At 41.1% G+C, this 17,356-nt stretch overlaps 11 protein-coding genes across 11 annotated transcripts; 7 read left to right on the plus strand and 4 right to left on the minus strand.

Annotated features, from left to right (window-relative positions):
• Window positions 1-179: 179 nt before the first annotated feature.
• MRT4 (ribosome assembly factor MRT4) lies at window positions 180-890 on the plus strand (the record flags this gene model as incomplete). Its single annotated transcript, XM_022818553.1, has 1 exon — window positions 180-890. One exon carries the CDS (start codon window positions 180-182, stop codon window positions 888-890), a length of 711 nt encoding a protein of 236 aa, XP_022675208.1.
• Window positions 891-968: 78 nt separating this feature from the next.
• SHU1 (Shu1p) lies at window positions 969-1,484 on the minus strand (the record flags this gene model as incomplete). The annotated part of the gene is made up of 1 exon (XM_022818554.1): window positions 969-1,484. One exon carries the CDS (start codon window positions 1,482-1,484, stop codon window positions 969-971), a length of 516 nt encoding a protein of 171 aa, XP_022675209.1.
• A 393-nt stretch (window positions 1,485-1,877) lies between these two features.
• On the plus strand, window positions 1,878-3,092 carry MRP4 (mitochondrial 37S ribosomal protein uS2m; the record flags this gene model as incomplete). Its single annotated transcript, XM_022818555.1, has 1 exon — window positions 1,878-3,092. The coding sequence occupies one exon, from the start codon at window positions 1,878-1,880 to the stop codon at window positions 3,090-3,092; it is 1,215 nt and encodes a 404-aa protein (XP_022675210.1).
• A 595-nt stretch (window positions 3,093-3,687) lies between these two features.
• LAG1 (TLC domain-containing protein) lies at window positions 3,688-4,917 on the minus strand (the record flags this gene model as incomplete). Its single annotated transcript, XM_022818556.1, has 1 exon — window positions 3,688-4,917. The coding sequence occupies one exon, from the start codon at window positions 4,915-4,917 to the stop codon at window positions 3,688-3,690; it is 1,230 nt and encodes a 409-aa protein (XP_022675211.1).
• Window positions 4,918-6,544: 1,627 nt separating this feature from the next.
• HSE1 (ESCRT-0 subunit protein HSE1) lies at window positions 6,545-8,083 on the plus strand (the record flags this gene model as incomplete). Its single annotated transcript, XM_022818557.1, has 1 exon — window positions 6,545-8,083. One exon carries the CDS (start codon window positions 6,545-6,547, stop codon window positions 8,081-8,083), a length of 1,539 nt encoding a protein of 512 aa, XP_022675212.1.
• A 116-nt stretch (window positions 8,084-8,199) lies between these two features.
• CAP1 (Cap1p) lies at window positions 8,200-9,271 on the plus strand (the record flags this gene model as incomplete). Its single annotated transcript, XM_022818558.1, has 2 exons — window positions 8,200-8,228; window positions 8,467-9,271. 2 exons carry the CDS (start codon window positions 8,200-8,202, stop codon window positions 9,269-9,271), a joined length of 834 nt encoding a protein of 277 aa, XP_022675213.1.
• Window positions 9,272-11,157: 1,886 nt separating this feature from the next.
• On the plus strand, window positions 11,158-11,907 carry RPL14B (60S ribosomal protein eL14; the record flags this gene model as incomplete). Its single annotated transcript, XM_022818559.1, has 2 exons — window positions 11,158-11,286; window positions 11,620-11,907. The coding sequence occupies 2 exons, from the start codon at window positions 11,158-11,160 to the stop codon at window positions 11,905-11,907; spliced, it is 417 nt and encodes a 138-aa protein (XP_022675214.1).
• Window positions 11,908-12,933: 1,026 nt separating this feature from the next.
• Window positions 12,934-14,184, plus strand: AUR1 (inositol phosphorylceramide synthase; the record flags this gene model as incomplete). The annotated part of the gene is made up of 1 exon (XM_022818560.1): window positions 12,934-14,184. One exon carries the CDS (start codon window positions 12,934-12,936, stop codon window positions 14,182-14,184), a length of 1,251 nt encoding a protein of 416 aa, XP_022675215.1.
• A 516-nt stretch (window positions 14,185-14,700) lies between these two features.
• On the minus strand, window positions 14,701-15,090 carry MRP17 (mitochondrial 37S ribosomal protein bS6m; the record flags this gene model as incomplete). The annotated part of the gene is made up of 1 exon (XM_022818561.1): window positions 14,701-15,090. The coding sequence occupies one exon, from the start codon at window positions 15,088-15,090 to the stop codon at window positions 14,701-14,703; it is 390 nt and encodes a 129-aa protein (XP_022675216.1).
• Window positions 15,091-15,577: 487 nt separating this feature from the next.
• Window positions 15,578-16,392, plus strand: DID4 (ESCRT-III subunit protein DID4; the record flags this gene model as incomplete). The annotated part of the gene is made up of 2 exons (XM_022818563.1): window positions 15,578-15,637; window positions 15,742-16,392. The coding sequence occupies 2 exons, from the start codon at window positions 15,578-15,580 to the stop codon at window positions 16,390-16,392; spliced, it is 711 nt and encodes a 236-aa protein (XP_022675217.1).
• Window positions 16,393-16,579: 187 nt separating this feature from the next.
• On the minus strand, window positions 16,580-17,182 carry MET14 (adenylyl-sulfate kinase; the record flags this gene model as incomplete). Its single annotated transcript, XM_022818564.1, has 1 exon — window positions 16,580-17,182. One exon carries the CDS (start codon window positions 17,180-17,182, stop codon window positions 16,580-16,582), a length of 603 nt encoding a protein of 200 aa, XP_022675218.1.
• Between the last annotated feature and the right edge of the window lie 174 nt (window positions 17,183-17,356).

The raw sequence follows: 17,356 nt of genomic DNA on the forward strand, positions 1-17,356 counted from the left end.
GCATCTCATCGCCAGTGGGAAAGCATAGCCAGTGCGAGTGAGTGTGGTACTTAACCTGGGCTTGTTTTATCCATTGGGGTGTGTGGTAGTGATTAGTAGTGATTTGTGTGGAATACAGTCAGTTTAGGAAGAATTGGACCAGGACCAAAGTACATACGCCAGACTTGATCTAAATAAGCATGCCAAGATCTAAGCGTTCAAAGTTGGTTACTCTAGCCCAAACCGACAAGAAGGGCAGAGAGAATAAGGAAAGGATCTTTGATGAGGTCAGAGAGGCTCTAGACAGTTACAGATACGTTTGGGTGTTACATTTGGACGATGTGAGGACTCCGGTTTTGCAGGAGATTAGAAGCTCTTGGGCTGGGTCCAAGCTAATTATGGGTAAGAGGAAAGTTTTGGTGAAGGCGTTGGGTGAGAAGCCTGAGGAAGAGTACAAGGAGAACTTGGCTAAGCTTTGTAAGGAGTGTTCTGGGCTCACGGGTCTGCTATTCACGAACGAGGCGGTTGATGTTGTGGAGGATTACTTCAAGGCGTACACAAGAGCGGACTTTTCGAGACCAAAGTCGAAGGCTCCATTGACGTTTACGATTCCAGCTGGGATTGTGTATTCGCGTGGTGGACAGATTCCCGAGGAGGACGACGTGCCAATGGTGCACTCGCTTGAGCCTACGCTCAGAAACAAGTTCAAGATTCCTACCAAGATCAAGAACGGTAAGATTACGCTTGAGTCGCCATTCCTGGTGTGCGAGAAGGGCAAGACGCTTGACGTTACACAGGCGTTGATTTTGAAGCAGTTTGGTATAGCAGCAGCTGAGTTCAAGGTCAAGGTTGCAGCATATTACGACAACGAGTCCTCGTCTGTCGAGAAGGTCGGTATCAACATGGAGTAGGTAGGGCAGAGCAAAGAAACATAATTTACCATATATATAACCATATACACTTTTATTGTACATTTAACAAGATCAGATCTATTCTAGGACGCGTCTTCTCCAGTACCTCGACAGCGCATCCCAGCTGTGAACCTGCACGCCAAGATCTACCGCATTCACCAGCCGTACCCGGATCGCGTACCGTTTTTCAAGCCGCATCGCGCCGTGCAGAATAAGGTTGAGGTTCCTCAACTGTTCTGGAGACATCTTCTCCTGCTTCTCCTCCTTTTCCTCCTCCTTCTCGTGGGGAAACACCAGCGACTCCAGCCCATATATCACTATCTCTTCGTAGCTGCTCAAAGTGTCGCCTCTCGAGTGCTGCTCCACCTCTATCTCCACATAAGTAAGATACATGTACAAATACTGCAGCTTGTCGAGGAAAAGAACCTTGATGTTTCGTCTACCGCGCACAATATCATCAATGGCGTTGAAACACGGGTGCTCCCGCGCCTTGTGCCTCAAATCCTGCTCGAAGAACTTTCGCGCAACGTTTCCCAGAGCAATCACCAATGTCTTCTTGTCGCTGTCCAGCACATCTCGCAGCACATCTTCCATTCTTCTGAGGGCAATTCCGGGGGCAGTAGCAGAGTCAGTAGTATCAGGGCCAGCAATTCCAGGGACAGCACCAGGGAGCTTGTTAATTCTGTTTTAAAGAGTCCAGTCCTTGAGTCTTCCTCAGGTCTGCTTTAGGTCTGCTTCAGGTCTTCTTCTGTCCAGTCCAAGTCCATGTCTATCACGTGACATCCAAATATTTTCCCAAAGAACATCAAATCCGTACACAGTGATCTAAAATTTTTCGTTCCAGAGTTTTTTTTGGGCTACAGGCTTTATTAGAGGGAAGAAAAGTAGTTCAAGTATAGAGAGTTTAAACAAGAAACAAAAGTGGTGTTTGAAGTGGTCTTATCGGGGTTTGACACTAGAATTGGAGTCAACAGTGGCTGGGGAAATATGTCATTGAGATACTGTGCCAAAAGTTTGAGCAACAAGGGATCTTTTGCGCTGGGATCTGGCGCAACAAGACTACTAAGCTCTAGCTCAAAAGCTTGCAACAAAGCAGAAGGTGAAGCTGAAGTTGAAGTGGAATCTAGTAATAGTAGTAGTAGCAGTGTTCGTCAAAGTGAGTTCAATGGGAGTATATCCAAGTTGTTAGAACAGGCTATGAGAACTCCTGTAGAGGATATGAGTGTTTTGGAGTCGAAGTTTCGGAGTCCATTGACAGAGAAAGAACAGCAATTGGATGAGAGATTGACGGAGTTCTTGAGGAAATACGCTAAGCAAAACAAGGTTTTGGATTTGCCAGAGGATAGCAACAAATTTGACTTTAGTTCGAAGGTTGTTTCGCAGCCACTGCATACGAGAGAGTTCCCATATTTGTCACAATCGGGCAAAGACGAGCCATATTCCGAGCAAGAGCTGTATGTGCGTCAATTGAAGCATGCATCGCACACGGGGAAGTTGGGAGCCGATATCTCGAATGTTTACTTCCCACATAAGGATATTTTCAACCCGCCATCTTTGCAACAGGTGTCGATCGAGAAGCTCATGGCTGCCGGTGTGCATTTGGGACAGTCTACTGCTCTATATAGGGCATCGACACAGCCTTACATCTACGGTGAATATAAGGGCATTCATATCATCGATCTGAATCAGACACTTTCACATTTGAAGAGAGCTGCCAAGGTGGTGGAAGGTGTGGCCGAAAACGGTGGTTTGATCTTGTTTTTGGGTACTAGAGAGGGCCAAAAGAGAGCGCTTGTCAAGGCTGCAGAAAGAGTCAAGGGTTACTACGTTGCCTCCAAGTGGGTGCCAGGTACTTTGACCAACCCTACAGAAATTTCGAGCAACTGGGAAAGACACGAGGTGGATTACCTTGGAAACCCAACTGGTAGAGAGTTGACGCTCAATGAGTCTACAAGCATCATAAAACCCGATTTGATGATTGTATTAAATCCTACCGAGAACAGAAACGCCCTTAAGGAAGCCATGAAGGCCAGAGTTCCAACCATCGGTATTATAGACACAGATTCAGAACCATCGCTAGTGACGTACCCAATTCCAGGTAACGACGATTCGCTACGTTCCGTCAATTTGTTGACAGGTATTCTAGCCAAGGCTGGTGAAAGAGGTGTCCAAACGCGTTTGAACCTTGCATCTGCTGCTTGAACAACTGTCGAAAACAATAATTAATTAATTAAATAAATACACATCACGGTGTACAGTCCGCCGTGTTAACCTTGTATATAAATTAGTAGTCACTGCAATAACGATTTTAAAAAAAAAAAAAAAAAAGGAAGAGGTGTATACACACACGCATGTACGTGAAAGCGGTTCCTTACATATTAACACACAATCAGTTTGCTAGTAACTTGTATTAAAAAAGAGTTTTAACAATGCCAAACATACATTAAGAAGGGAGAACCATCTTTTTGTTCGCTGGGATATCCCTTGCAGAAAAAAAAAAAAGCCAATTGCACAAAGGGAAAGTTGAGGAGTATGCAAGCATGTATGCATGCATGTGTATACGTTCCCAAACCTGTGAGGTTAATTCAGATTGGTTTCTCTGTATGGGGGTTTTATTTTTTATTTTTTTTTTTTTGGCACAGACTCTATATTATGACGTTCTGCTAAAGAAAGAATGAAAAATGAAAGATAAAAATGACAGTTATTAATGTGGAAAAACGGTAGTAAAGGTATGAGGTTGGTGTGTGTGTAAGTGTGGAGTGGGGTGGGGGCGTTATCATCAACATCATCTCGTCATTTATTTTTCTTTTTCTTTTTCATTTTCTTCTTTAGGTTCATTTTCCTCTTCATCAGTAGACTCGCTGTCACTTCTTTCGTCCTTTTGAATACCATGGACGACCAAGCGGTACAAGATTCTGAAGATTAGGAATAGCCAGAACAAGTTCAACAGCTGTAGAGCTAATAGCAAGAAGAAAATGATAGGTTGAGAGATCCAGCACTTGTATTGTTGAGTAGCAAAATTCAAAGTGTAGTTACCTACGGTTCTGAATTCGGTAAGGAGAGACCATAGAATCTTCAAATTGATGTAGTGACGCAAATAGATCCAAGCAACAATGAAAATCATAAAGAAAGGTGGAGTCAGAGAAGAGTCCAGGTAGTTCAAGGTCTTAGACAAGGCCAAGAAGAAATCTGAAACGTCCATGGTAATGTAGACCGCAAGCCCCATCTTTGTGAAGTGGAAAACGTAGGATAACCAAACCAAAGCCAATGTGACAATGTGGTGGATAATCAACTCTTGGAAATCTTTTCTTGGTTTTTCCAATTGCAACGCTAGCACACAAGATTGTTGAGCCCAGAAGGCTGCTTGGCCCAAGTAAAAGATTTTGTATAAATATTCGTTGTTGAAGTCTGGGTATGTCTTGTACATGGTATCGGTTCTGAACAACCAAAGATCCGTGTGGTACATGATGTAAAGTCCGAAGGGCCCAGAAATACTGTAATAAAAGATGGAATACATCTGTTCCATCATTCTCTTGATCTTATTTTCCTTCTTAATACCCAACTTAATGGCCAATGGACGCAAAATCACTTGCATCACGAACTCTCTCAAGAAGGTGAAGAAAATCATGTAGAAAAACACGAAACATAGATCCTTTGGACCCTTGGCATACATCCTTGTGTCGCCAATCTGGTAGGATGGCGCAACAAACATGTGCAATGGATTGCTGGGTGTCATATTGCCAGAACACCAGTAGAGCAAGTACGTGAACGACAATATCAAAAATGACGTCAACCACGAATGGCGATAGCTTAGTTCTCTATATGAGAACCAAAGCTTTCTCAAAACGTCCAAATCATTTTGAGAGGAGCTAGATAACACCTTCAGCCTGGCCGCAGATGCGCTTCTGCTCCTCGCTGTAACCGACATGGTGGAAAGACCAGGAACAGAAGTGTCACCTAGGTCAATCCTACCAATAGACGTTGTACGTCTTCTCCTCAGTTGAGGAGACTCCTTCTTTCCGCTCATATTCACTCTATAATCTATTCAGTCCTATAATCCGAAGCACTCAAAAACAGAGAGAGAAGGAAAACCCAATTGTAAGCTTTTAGTTCGTGTCGTGTGGCTAACGAGAAGAACTCCTTTAACTTAAAAACTCTAACTTTTTGTCTGTTTTTGTTTTTATCTTAACAAACCTCCTCCACTCAATAATAACACGCCAATAATACGTACTATTAACAAGCCAAAGAAGCAGAAGAATAAAAAAAAAAAAAAAAAATACAAACAAACAGAAATACGAAATGAGATCACCAGTTGCACCAGAAATAAACACAGTACCAGTTAGTTGTATCTTACCGTTCTTGTCCTTGTTAACACAAATTCTACTGCACTAGCACTATTAACAAAGCCTCAAAAAACCAATGTATATACGACAGGGGTGTGAAAGTAAGTCCCTTGTTCTTGTTCTTGTTCTTGTTCTCTTCTTTTCTCTATCCATTTTTTTTTTCCATTTCTAAACACCAGATTAGAGACTCTAGCGCTTTAGTAAACAAAAGCTTATGAAGAACTTTTTTCTCCTATCCCAGCAGCCTTACCACCGCCTAAAAAGCACCTACCAAGATTTTTCTTGAAGGAAATGCAAATGCAGAGGAAAAAAAAAAAAAAAAAAATATTGTGACTTTTCTGGAACCAAAATCTGTCCATTTGGAAACCCAGTCACGTGTGTCATATCGTGAGTCCCTTGGTAACTTGGTAATACTTCATGAACAAGCGTGTGACGCTGACATTCTGGGTATATTATGGGGATATTTTCCAGTCTATTCTAAGGGGGAGTCAATTCTTGCTGATAAGATACGAGGTTACCTGTACAACAGGTGCTGTACAACGTGATGGGGGCTAGCCATTTGTCATCGCAAAAACTGGTGTGTTTTATCAGCAAAACTGTATGTACATATTTGTAGGTGTGCTAAGGCAAAATGTATCCTTTTGTTTTCTTGTCCTGTTATATAGTAAATTCGGTGCATTTCGGCGGCAAAAGTGTCAGGGATGATGTCATTACCCGGATATTTGATTTTTTTGGGAAGGGAAGGGAAGTTTATGGTCACGTGAGGTAGGGCAGGGCTAGGGCCAGGGCCCGGGGCATACGTTCCTGAAGAGTGCTTCCCTATTACTCAGTGGTGTTTGAAGCCTGGAGATGGGCCGACTGTTGTATTTAAAGCGGTTTTGCTTGCCCCTTTTACTCATGGCAATAGCAAGATAACTCTCGCAGGACTGGCAGGTGTCCCGTATAGACGGGAAAACCTGTAGTAGCTAGTATGATTCAAGAGATCGCACGCCCAGGATCGGGGCAACTCACTACCAAATCAATGGTCAATCGCTTGGCTCTAGGGCAGGTGCCAGCTCCAGTGTCAGTGTCAGTTACACTTCCAGGGTCCTTCGTCTCTCTATATATGTCCGGGTAACCTGTTGATGTATATCGAAAGCACTTTCTTTTTCCCTGAACATGGCTGGGATAGATGCTAATAAAAGCCTATATTGTATTATATATATAGTTTAAACTAAGGTTTGATCAATTGAAATGTGATTTATGGAGGCTCAAAGGATCGAATAGTGAGCTAGAAACCGTGAAAAGGAAATATATTGTAGTACCGGTAATATGACATCTACGGTGAAATTGCAAAAAGCGATTGATAAGGCGACAGATGCAGGATTAAGGGCCGACAATTGGGGATATCTCATTGAGGTATGCGACTTGGTGAAGTTGGATGCTGAGGAAAATGGGGAGTTTGCTATGAACTTGATTGAGGATAACCTTTTAGGTAGGAATGCGAATGTTATACTTAGGACGTTGTCTCTTGTGGTAGCTTTGGCGGAAAATTGTGGGAGTCGGTTGCAACAAGCGATTAGCAGCAAGCATTTTACTGGGATTTTGTTCAAGTTGGTTGATGATTCGCGTGTGCACATCACTGTTAAGCGGGAGGTAGTTAAGACGGTGCATCAGCTAGCAGATTCGTTTAAGAATGATCCGTCATTGAAGTATATGCATGATCTAGAGAACAAGATAAAGATTACTCATCCGCAGTTATTGTCTGAGCCGAGGGTTCCTAAGAAGAAGGAGATGTCGCGGGATAAGGAGCAGGAGGAAGAGAAGGAGTTGGCTGAGGCGCTCAGGCTCTCGTTGCTTGAGTTTGAAAAGAGTAATGGGAAGCCGAATGGGAGCGGAGCAGCCCCTATCAATAGTGGAGCATATCAACCGCAGCAGCAGCAGCAGCCGGAACAGCAACAACCAAAGCAGACTCCTACTACCATACGTAAAGTGAGAGCAATGTACGATTTCAAGGCTACAGAGCAAGACGAATTGTCGTTCAAGAAGGGCGATTTGATCTGCGTTGTGGAACAAGTTTACAGAGATTGGTGGAGAGGGACTTTGGGCGGACGTGTTGGGATTTTCCCATTGAATTACGTGACTCCTGTCACGGAGCCAACGAAGCAAGAACTGGAACTAGAGGCTCGTAAGGAGGGCGAAGTGTTTGCACAGAAAGATAACGTGGATAAGTTGCAGCGGAAACTAAGGGAAGCTGGCAATGCAGACGTGTCCCAAGACCAAGAGATTAATGAGTTGTATGGTTCCGTGTCGCCATTGCGTCCGCAAATATCGAAGATGTTGGGTAAGTACTCTCAGAAGAAAGATGATCTTCTCTCGTTACGCCAAGTTCTAGCAAATGCCGAGATTACCTATAACCAATTATTGAGCAGAGCTTCTAATGCATACGCGGCACCAGCACCCCCTCCAACATCTCAGTATGCCTCGCCAGGCTATAGCATGTCAGCCTCATCTCAACAGCCGCTACAACCACCGGTTCAATCACCGGCACCAATTCAACAGCAGCAGCAACAGCAGCAACAGCAACAGCCAATACAACAACAGCAACAACAACAGTACCCATATGCACACCAGCAGCAAGCTTCTGTACAGCCTATGGGTCGTCCGGCCGGACAATCTGCCGTAGAGCCTCAGCAATACTCGAGACAATCTTTTGCATTCCCGCAAATGCCTAGCCAGGGCTACCCTCAAGCACAGGTTCCCCCGCAACAAAGCCTGCCTTATCCTCAAGCAACTTCTCCAGTACAACAAAATCATCAACAAGTGCCACAGTACTACAATATCAACTCTACCGGCACTCTGCCAAATTGATCTTGTGTAATTTATGAACTTACCAAACTAAACTAAACTAAACTAGTTGTTGCATACTCGCCAGAAATATAAAATATCGCACGAGTCTTACATAGAGATAATCTTTCATATAGAATATGACACGCTCTAGTGCATGCAGTATCTGGTATATTCTCCTTTATTGCTCTTTTACTTATTCTGATTCTTATATATCTTTAAATCTGATGTTACCTTGTGCTAAGTGTCCCTTTTTTCCCAAAAATAATATAAATAAATTTAAAGTTTAACTATAATATATAGAAAGCATACTGTATATCAGTATATCAACACATTTAATGACTTACTGAGAGGAGGACAGGAAGTATTGAAAGATTGAGAACCCTGTGGAAATAAATCTACTTTAGTATAATGTCTAAATTTGAAGAAATTGTCAGAGAAATCGTATTCGACTCGCCTCCAGAGGAGATACCTTTGGTTTATAACAACTTGCAAGTCCTAAGCAATGGAGACAGCAAACAAGAGATCATCTCCATCATTCAAGAGTTCAATGAAAAAGTCAGAGTGCCAGTAAAGTACGATGGTGAAAACTACGTGCTTAGTGAATACAATAAATCTGGAAGTAAGTATTTTGATCCAGTAAAGAAGGTTTTATTCTCAGTAGACCCAGTTTCTCGCGAGGTAAGCGACGTCGAAGAGTTACAAGAGCAGGAATTGGTGGCTACAGACGTTCAAGATAGCTTATATGGTGATTTATCAAAGTACGTCTCGAAGGCCTTCCCTGAAACTGCGGCTTACGGCGTTTTCAAGACGAAGAAGAGCGAGAACGAGTATGCGATCGTTATTGTGAGCAATAAGAAGAGCCTTGGCGACTTCTGGACCGGCAATTGGGTTTCTGAATACATCTATAACGCGGTCAGTGACAGTATCAGTGGGAAGGTCTCTGTTGACGCTCACTATTTCGAAGATGGAAACGTCCGTTTCAAATCCTCGGCTCCTCTAGAAGAAGAGACATCTACTTCTCCAGTGGTAAGCATCAAGAGATTCGAAAATAACTTTGAAAAGAACCTCATCGAGAAGTTCCAGTACATGAATGAAACACAATTCAAGGGCTTGAGAAGAAGACTACCTGTGACAAGAGCTAAGATCAATTGGGGACAAGGTATCGGTAACTACAGATTAGGTAGAGACGCAGCTCAAGGAACAAACTAAAGAGATTGAGATTATGAAAAAATAAAAATAAAGGGATAACAACACACTGCATAATCGCAAGCAGCGCGCTAAGTATCAATTCAGAACAACTTATATATCGTATACAATAAGAAGAATGCAAGTAGGGACATTCCTACCATTCGCCATATGTTATTTCCAGCGCTCATTGATCTTTGGAGCCTTGTAGACGAGTTCCTTACATTCAGGAATAGTTGGCCAAAAGTGTTCTGCATATTATCGATGAGGGAGCTGTCGACAGCAGCCTGGTTTCCGATATCCTCATTGATGTTTCTAAAAGTAGAAAGCTTGTTTGCTAGCTCATCTAAACGTTGGTTATTCTAAAGGTAGTAGTGTTAGTAATTCTCTGAAGAAGAAGAAGCTTCGTATTGATTTAAGACATCATCATCATCGCACATACCGCATTTTCCTGCTGGGAATACTTGGAATCTGACATGGTATATGGTGTTGGTGGGGCTGGTTCAAAGTATTCCAGTCGTGGTCATGTTCCCAATGTACAAAGTACTATTTTACAGCGATGGTGTTTTCTACGTTTGTAGCTCGCACTAACGATGCGCTGTGCTCTACACTTAAAGCTTGCTTGTTTACAAAATACGTTCAAAATGATATAAAAATACCAACTATCGGCTTCAAGATGCCCAGCTAGACACGCACTCATCATATATAAGATAAGATACAGACGGATACGAACGGCACAAGAGTGTACTACTACGATTGGGAAACCCACGACTTCTAATAATACTGTCTAAAATTCAGAGTAGATCTTGGTGTTTGTTAGTTTTCTAGTTTTCATATAAAATCAACGTTAGGCAACTGTTTTCATCTTATAAAAGGCAGTATTAGAGAGACCGTGTTTCCACACACGCATGCTCAGATACATGGACATGATCCCCACCTCTTCTGAGGTGAGTGAACGAGAAGAACTGGTTTCAGATCGAAACCACTAGCACCAATGCATTGTGTGTGTGAACTTAATTACATGTAATCTCTTGCTGATATTTCTATAATAGTCAGACCGAAAGTTATTCGCATTCCACAAGACTCCCATAATGGAACTAGGCATGTTCCGAGATGACTTGCCCTCGATCGCAAATTATAAAACATCATTCAGAAGAAAACAGCCAAAAGATACATGCGTTCACACAAAAAAACATTGGAGAAATGGCAATATTCCACAGAATATAATCCTTCTCGAGTGTCCACTGGTATCTGCACGTACAGTGAGAAGACTGTTGCGTGTGGTTGTCTGTTTGAACCATTATTCAATTTCCAAGAAATGTTACTTAATGACATGCATCTCTCTATATAATAAACGGCGTTCATTGTACATCATCGCTCAGTATTTATACAAATGGGCGAAGAGCTCGATGCTTTTGTATATATATATAAGTACTGCCGTACGTTTTTTTTTCACGGGACTGTTCTGTTTCCCCCATTTTCCCGTTTTCCAGGGCTTCCTCTCTATCACAACATCCTTGCACCCGCCATATAACATCTAGAAAAGTATTTTTGTTAGTACACCACAGCAAGCTGTTTTTCTTGCGCGATCGCCAGCTTGCGGAGCGCACAGGCGTATTTCCTCTTTTGGAAGAAAAACTGTGCCAACACCCGTGTACCACATACAATACCGGTCCTTCAAACCTGTGACGCAACTCTTTTTCGCACACTCTTGCCCGAAACCGAGTGGAACGCTTCACCAATACTACCAAACACAGTGCTTGGTTTAGCAAGTTTCATCAAAGGTTTAGAATAAAATTGAGATTTAGCGTATACCAGTACTTGTTACTAGTATTAGAGGGTAGTGTTTATTAGACGTGTTTAAGCTATAGGATTCGTTACTACAGAGCGGAAGAAGAACCAAGTGAAAAATGTCCACTGATTCTGTTGTTAAAGCTTCTAACTGGAGATTGGTCGAAGTTGGCCGTGTCGTTTTGGTCAACAAGGGCCAATACGCCGGCAAGTTGGCCACCATTGTCGAAATCATTGACCAAAAGAGAGTATGTTATTAAGCCATTAAAAGGGAATGCGAGTATGTGATAGAGTGGAGAAGAGAACCTGAGGATGTGTTATCTGTTAAAATCGATACGTTCGTATACTAGAGGAGAAGGAAAGATATTATGAAAGAAAAAAAGCATGAGAAAAGCTATGGGTGATACTGAAGAGATAGACTAGTGAATTCGAATCGAATGTGCCACATACTGGCCCCAACCCCCCATCTATCGGTGCAAGTGCGCTCCCATTCCCACCCCCCAACCCCAAGCGTTTACATTTTTACTAACAAATCTAATCTGCAATAACTTTCACGTTGCTGCACGATTTTTCATCCACAGGCTTTGATCGACGGTCCAACCACTGGTGTCCCAAGACAAGCAATCAACTTGGGTCAAGTCGTCTTGACTCCATTGACCTTTGCTTTGCCAAGAGGTGCTAAGTCCGCTACTGTTTCCAAGAAGTGGGCTTCTGCCGGTGTCTCTGAAAAGTGGGCCGCTTCCTCCTGGGCTAAGAAGATTGCTCAAAGAGAAAGACGTTCTGCTTTGACCGACTTCGAAAGATTCCAAGTTTTGGTTTTGAAGAAGCAAAAGAGATACGCTGTTAAGAAGGCTGTTGCCAAGGCTTAAATTCTCCCAAGAATTTGATCCTAACGCTACACAAAGCTTTTTTTATCCTTCTATGATTAACAACGCTTTCCCGCAATCCTTTTTCACCTCCCCTCAACCATATAATCTTTTGGGGCCAAAGTATGATGCATCCTCACTTTACACACATACAAATTTTTACAATAAAGTGAGGGTCTCCCTCATATCCAGTATATATTGTTATAGCAATAATATAATGTACATCTAAATTTACTCGTGTTTACACTGTGACACAAGAGATTTATTCACACTGTCTGCCTAATAGTCACACACAAAAAAAAAAAAAATACTGCCACTACTACTACTACGTTTCCAAACCCCCAACCGTCCCTCCGTTTCCTACCGTCTTCTTCGGTGATCCATCCCATCCCATCCTATGCCTTATGGCTTTTGCCTCAACGTTTCCTAATTTTTCAAGAAAAGAAAGGAAAAAATTGCGAGACCGAGTTTGTAAATAAAAACAATTTGTATTTACAATTTTCGATGACTGACTACTACTTCTGATAGTTATAAAGCAGAGTTGAGAGAGACTGGTTCAGGTGGATCAAATAAGGGATTAGACGTTGAGTTTGAGACTTTGAATCCGTACAGTCGTTAGTAATTTTTTTTTTTTGCAGCACCAAAAAGTAGTGTCTTAAAGCAAGAAGATTTTATACCCGGGCGGTTGTTGTGTTGTACTATTTATTTATTGTTTTGTTTTGTTTGGGTGAATATTTCTTTTTCAAGGAGTTTCTCTGATATAAACGAAGTTGAACGAAGTTTTGAACGAAGTGAACAACGGCTTTTGTTTAGCAGCACCACCAACTGAGAGTTAATCCGTTTAAGATTCGTCTAGGAGTACTGTGTGTGTACTTAATAAAAATTTGCCAGACCTTCGCTTAAGTTTTTACAAGCCACTATTAGGATTTACTAGGGAATAATATAATATAGTATACTATTGCCAACGGAAGGTAACCTCATCATCCTCATCGTACAGAGAATTTTACTTTACATCAAATAAAAAAACACATGTCGAGTTGGTTTCACAGGACATTTCTTGCCGATAGGCCGGCAGGCTCAAGGTTAGCCAATTTAGAGACTAGTTTTTCGCCTCAAGTTAGCATAAGAAAGTTGAAGAACTACCAGCCAACGGTTAGTGAGATTTGTCATTACGGGTTTTTAGGGAGCATTCTATTTTTCACTTTCATTGTCAATCCAGCAGCATGGATTTACAAGATATTGGCGTATTCGCTATTGATACTGCTTTGTATCGTTCCGGCTACAGGCCAGTTCTTTTTCAATGCGCTCCCAGTGTTGACATGGTTGGCTCTATATTTCACATCATCGTCGTTTGATGCGACATACAGACCTCCTATCACGGTGAAGGTTTTGCCAGCTATCGAGACGATATTATACGGTGATAACTTGAGTGATATCCTTGCGACGTCTATAAATAAGCCGTTGGACATTATTGCATGGCTACCATACGGTATTTTCCATTTCGGGGCGCCATTTGTAGTTGCAGCGATTATTTTCCTCTGCGGGCCTCCAACTATATTGAGAGGCTATGCGTTTGCATTTGGTTACATGAACCTCTTTGGGGTTATCACACAAAACGTCTTCCCAGCAGCTCCACCATGGTACAAGATTCTACACGGATTGGCACCAGCTCACTATGGCATGCACGGATCCCCAGGTGGCTTGGGCAGAATCGACGAGTACTTTGGAATTAACCTATACACTTCCGGGTTCAGTAATTCTGCTGTCATTTTCGGTGCGTTCCCCTCGTTGCATTCTGGATGTGCTACCATGGAGGCCCTATTCTTCTCTTACGTTTTCCCCAAGTTGACTCCATTATTTGTGTTTTACGTTTGTTGGCTATGGTGGTCTACGATGTACTTGACGCATCACTACTTTGTGGATTTGATGGCAGGTTCAGTGCTTTCATTCGTCATTTTCCAATATACAAAATACTTCATTCTACCGCTGCCCGAAAAGGGTGTGTACTCCAGATGGTCGTATGCAGAAATTACAAAATTCAACATCTGGCAATCGGACCCATTATACGGTGCTCGTGCAGATGTAGAAAACGTTCCATTATCTGTGTTGGAAACAGATTTTGAGCTAAACTCGATGGAAAACTCTAATTCTCCATCTATTTTTGACGAAACATCAACAAGATCAGCATCTCGTTCATCTATTACATCAGCAGATAATTTTGAAAATGACCTACCATTGAGAGCTTCAACGGCAAAGCCCAATAAACAAAGAATTGATTGATAGAGAGAGCCATATTTTCTTCTTTTTTTCCCATTATTGTATTTTCTCCTTCTGTTAAGTTCAGAATAATGCCCCCCTTTTCATACCCAATCTTCTGACTCTAACGGAATTACACGTTTGGCTTCACTTTCGGTGATTATACCATTATTATTATTACTATTACTATTACTATAACTATTACATTTACACTTTTTTTTTTGTTATTATTATAAGGAAAACCACTCGATTGACCAAATCAATGTAAGATTAGTACCTACATAATATACCTTAATATAGAGATACCCATGCATACTTTTATTCATTTCTATTTTTATGTTTATGTTTATGTTTATTTTTATTTCATTTTTGTTCTTCATCTTCAAGCTGAGTCGATTGGACATATGTTCTGAATTAATATATATGTAGACAGCTATATTTCCTTATTTACATGAAATCAATCATTCTTCAACGCTAGCGACCGTAAAGAAAATTCTAATGATTTATAATATACCCTGTGTTTAACTTTATGTTCATTGTTCAAAATGGTGTAGACTTGCTCTTGTTCAACGAAGAAACGTTTCCAGCAGCTCTTTCGAAGGATATAGGAATATCTAGTTTCTTGTCGGTGTTTAATCTGATTATGTTTGATCTGATAACTCTAGGATCCTTCTTTAGAGTTCTCAAAATTTCAGACTGCACAGGCGCAGACGAGTCGAATAACATCTGGAAGTGGTATCCTTGGAAATGCTGCTCTTGGTCCTTCTTTATAATCTTAGGTAACAGCTTGTTACCCATAGGTACAATTTTCCTCACAACACCTCTATTCTGAATAATCAATCTACCAATAGTAGTCGCTAGTTCCTTTGCTTCAGCATTGGCTGCTAATGGATTGCTCACACGAACAACGCTCACTAATTCATACAACATTTTGTAATTTTATCTATTCACAAGTATCACAAATTCCTGGTCCTATCGTCTATCGAAAAAATTTTCAACCCACAAATTAGCCTTCAGTAAATGATATCGGCAGTTTCAGATTATAAATCGAAGCAATACCCGGTCCATAGTCTGCTTTCTTTCACCTCTGTCTACCTACACTCTATTCAAATTTTGGCGAGATGAGAAAGTTTCAAAAAATTACCAATAGATCGATAGACAAATTAGCTTCATGTAAGCCGGGTAACATAATATCCTTTCCTTTTCTTTCCTGATATTTAAAGGAATATAATATAATATTCTTCCCTTCATAGATATATGTATATATATAGTCATATATTGAGCAGGAATACACCGCGAATATTAACCCTTTGAGCGGGGAACAAACGATCTTATCGATCGTTTTATCATATACTAATTGTCTTTTGTTTAATAAGGTAAAAATATAAGAGCCAAAAGTATAGAAGCATCCTTTAAAATGAGTCTTTTAACCTGGATATTTGGGGAAAATTTGACTCCTCAGGAGCGTATGAGAAAAGTATGTTGAACCAGCCACGTATCAATTTTGAAAAATTGTTCATATATGTTGAGATTGACTAACCTATTAATATTGTATTATTTCAATTTCTTTTGTTTAACTAGAACCAAAGAGCATTAGAAAGAGCCCAAAGAGAACTTGACAGGGAAAAGCGTAAATTAGAAGTGCAAGAGAAAAAATTGATTCAAGAGATCAAGAAATCTGCGAAAAATGGACAAGTGAATGCAGCTAAGATTCAGGCGAAGGACTTGGTAAGAACAAGGAAGTATATTGAGAAATTCGGGAACATGAAAACACAATTGCAGGCCATTTCGTTGCGGGTACAAGCCGTTAGAAGTAGTGATCAAATGGCTATATCTATGAGGGAAGCCACAGGACTACTAGCGGGTATGAATAGATCAATGAATCTTCCTCAGTTACAAAGGATATCTATGGAATTTGAGAAGCAAAGTGACTTGATGGAGCAGAGACAAGAGTTTATGGATGAATCCATCGACGATGTTATGGGTGACGAGCTAGATGAAGATGAAGAAGCAGATGAAATTGTTAATAAGGTTCTTGATGAAATTGGAGTGGACTTAAACGCTAAACTCCAGACTGCACCTCAAAATCTGGTGCAGGCCGAACAACCAGTAAGTGAACCTGCTAAGGCAGTTGCAGAAGCAATGGGGTCATCTGGTGGTGTGGCAACTTCTAGTGGGCCTACTACTGATGATGAGTTACAGGCTAGATTGAACAGCTTAAAACGTGGATAACTCTGGAGTTGCTCCATGCTTTTCAACTACATGAGTTTGTTTTCGGGTGAGTAGGCAGATGGGCAAATCCAGAAAGGAAAAATAACGGTATTATTATTATTATAATTACTTCTGTACTATCTTCCGACAAACGGCGCAGTAACAGAAAATAATAGTGTTTGAATTTGCGTGTTACATGCTTTTATACTTACTGTACTATTAATCCCTCTTTGACTAGATACTCATAAATTTGAAGTGCACACTCTTCAACTGACTGTTGATCAGTTCTTAAATGCAATTCAGGCGACACAGGAGCTTCATATGGTGCAGATATCCCAGTGAATTCTTTGATAATACCTTCTCTAGCCTTTTTATATAAGCCTTTAGGATCTCTTTGTTCAGCAACCTCTAATGGAACGTCAACATACACTTCAATGAACTTCAATTCACCTTCCTTGTGCAATTCTCTGGCCTTATCACGGTCAATTCTGTATGGCGAGATAAAAGAAGTAATAGCGATGGTACAACTGTCGGCAAATAATTTCGAAACTTCGGAGATTCTACGGATGTTCTCGTTTCTGTCTTGCTCAGAAAATCCAAGGTCTTTGTTCAAACCAAATCTGATATTGTCACCATCTAATCTGTAAGCGGACAGACCTTTATTGAGCAGTAATTGTTCTAATGCACATGCAATAGTACTTTTACCAGAGGCACTAAGACCAGTGAGCCAGATAGTGCAACCTGATTGTTTTCTTAATTCCTTACGCTCTGAATGAGTCAAGTTTGGATGCCATGTGATATTCGTTGCCATTGTTAGAGTATGTTGCACAGTTTCACTATATGACTTAAATTGTTTCAATGACTTTCAACTTAAATCTAACGGAATACCAACTATCTTTGAGAGAAAAACGTTGCTCATTCATCGCTACTGAAATCATTGCGTATTTATAGTGGTACTTGTTAACGGAATAGCGTAGTAATATTT

This window comes from Kluyveromyces marxianus, chromosome 3, assembly GCF_001417885.1.
Source record: "Kluyveromyces marxianus DMKU3-1042 DNA, complete genome, chromosome 3".
NCBI lineage: Eukaryota > Fungi > Ascomycota > Saccharomycetes > Saccharomycetales > Saccharomycetaceae > Kluyveromyces > Kluyveromyces marxianus.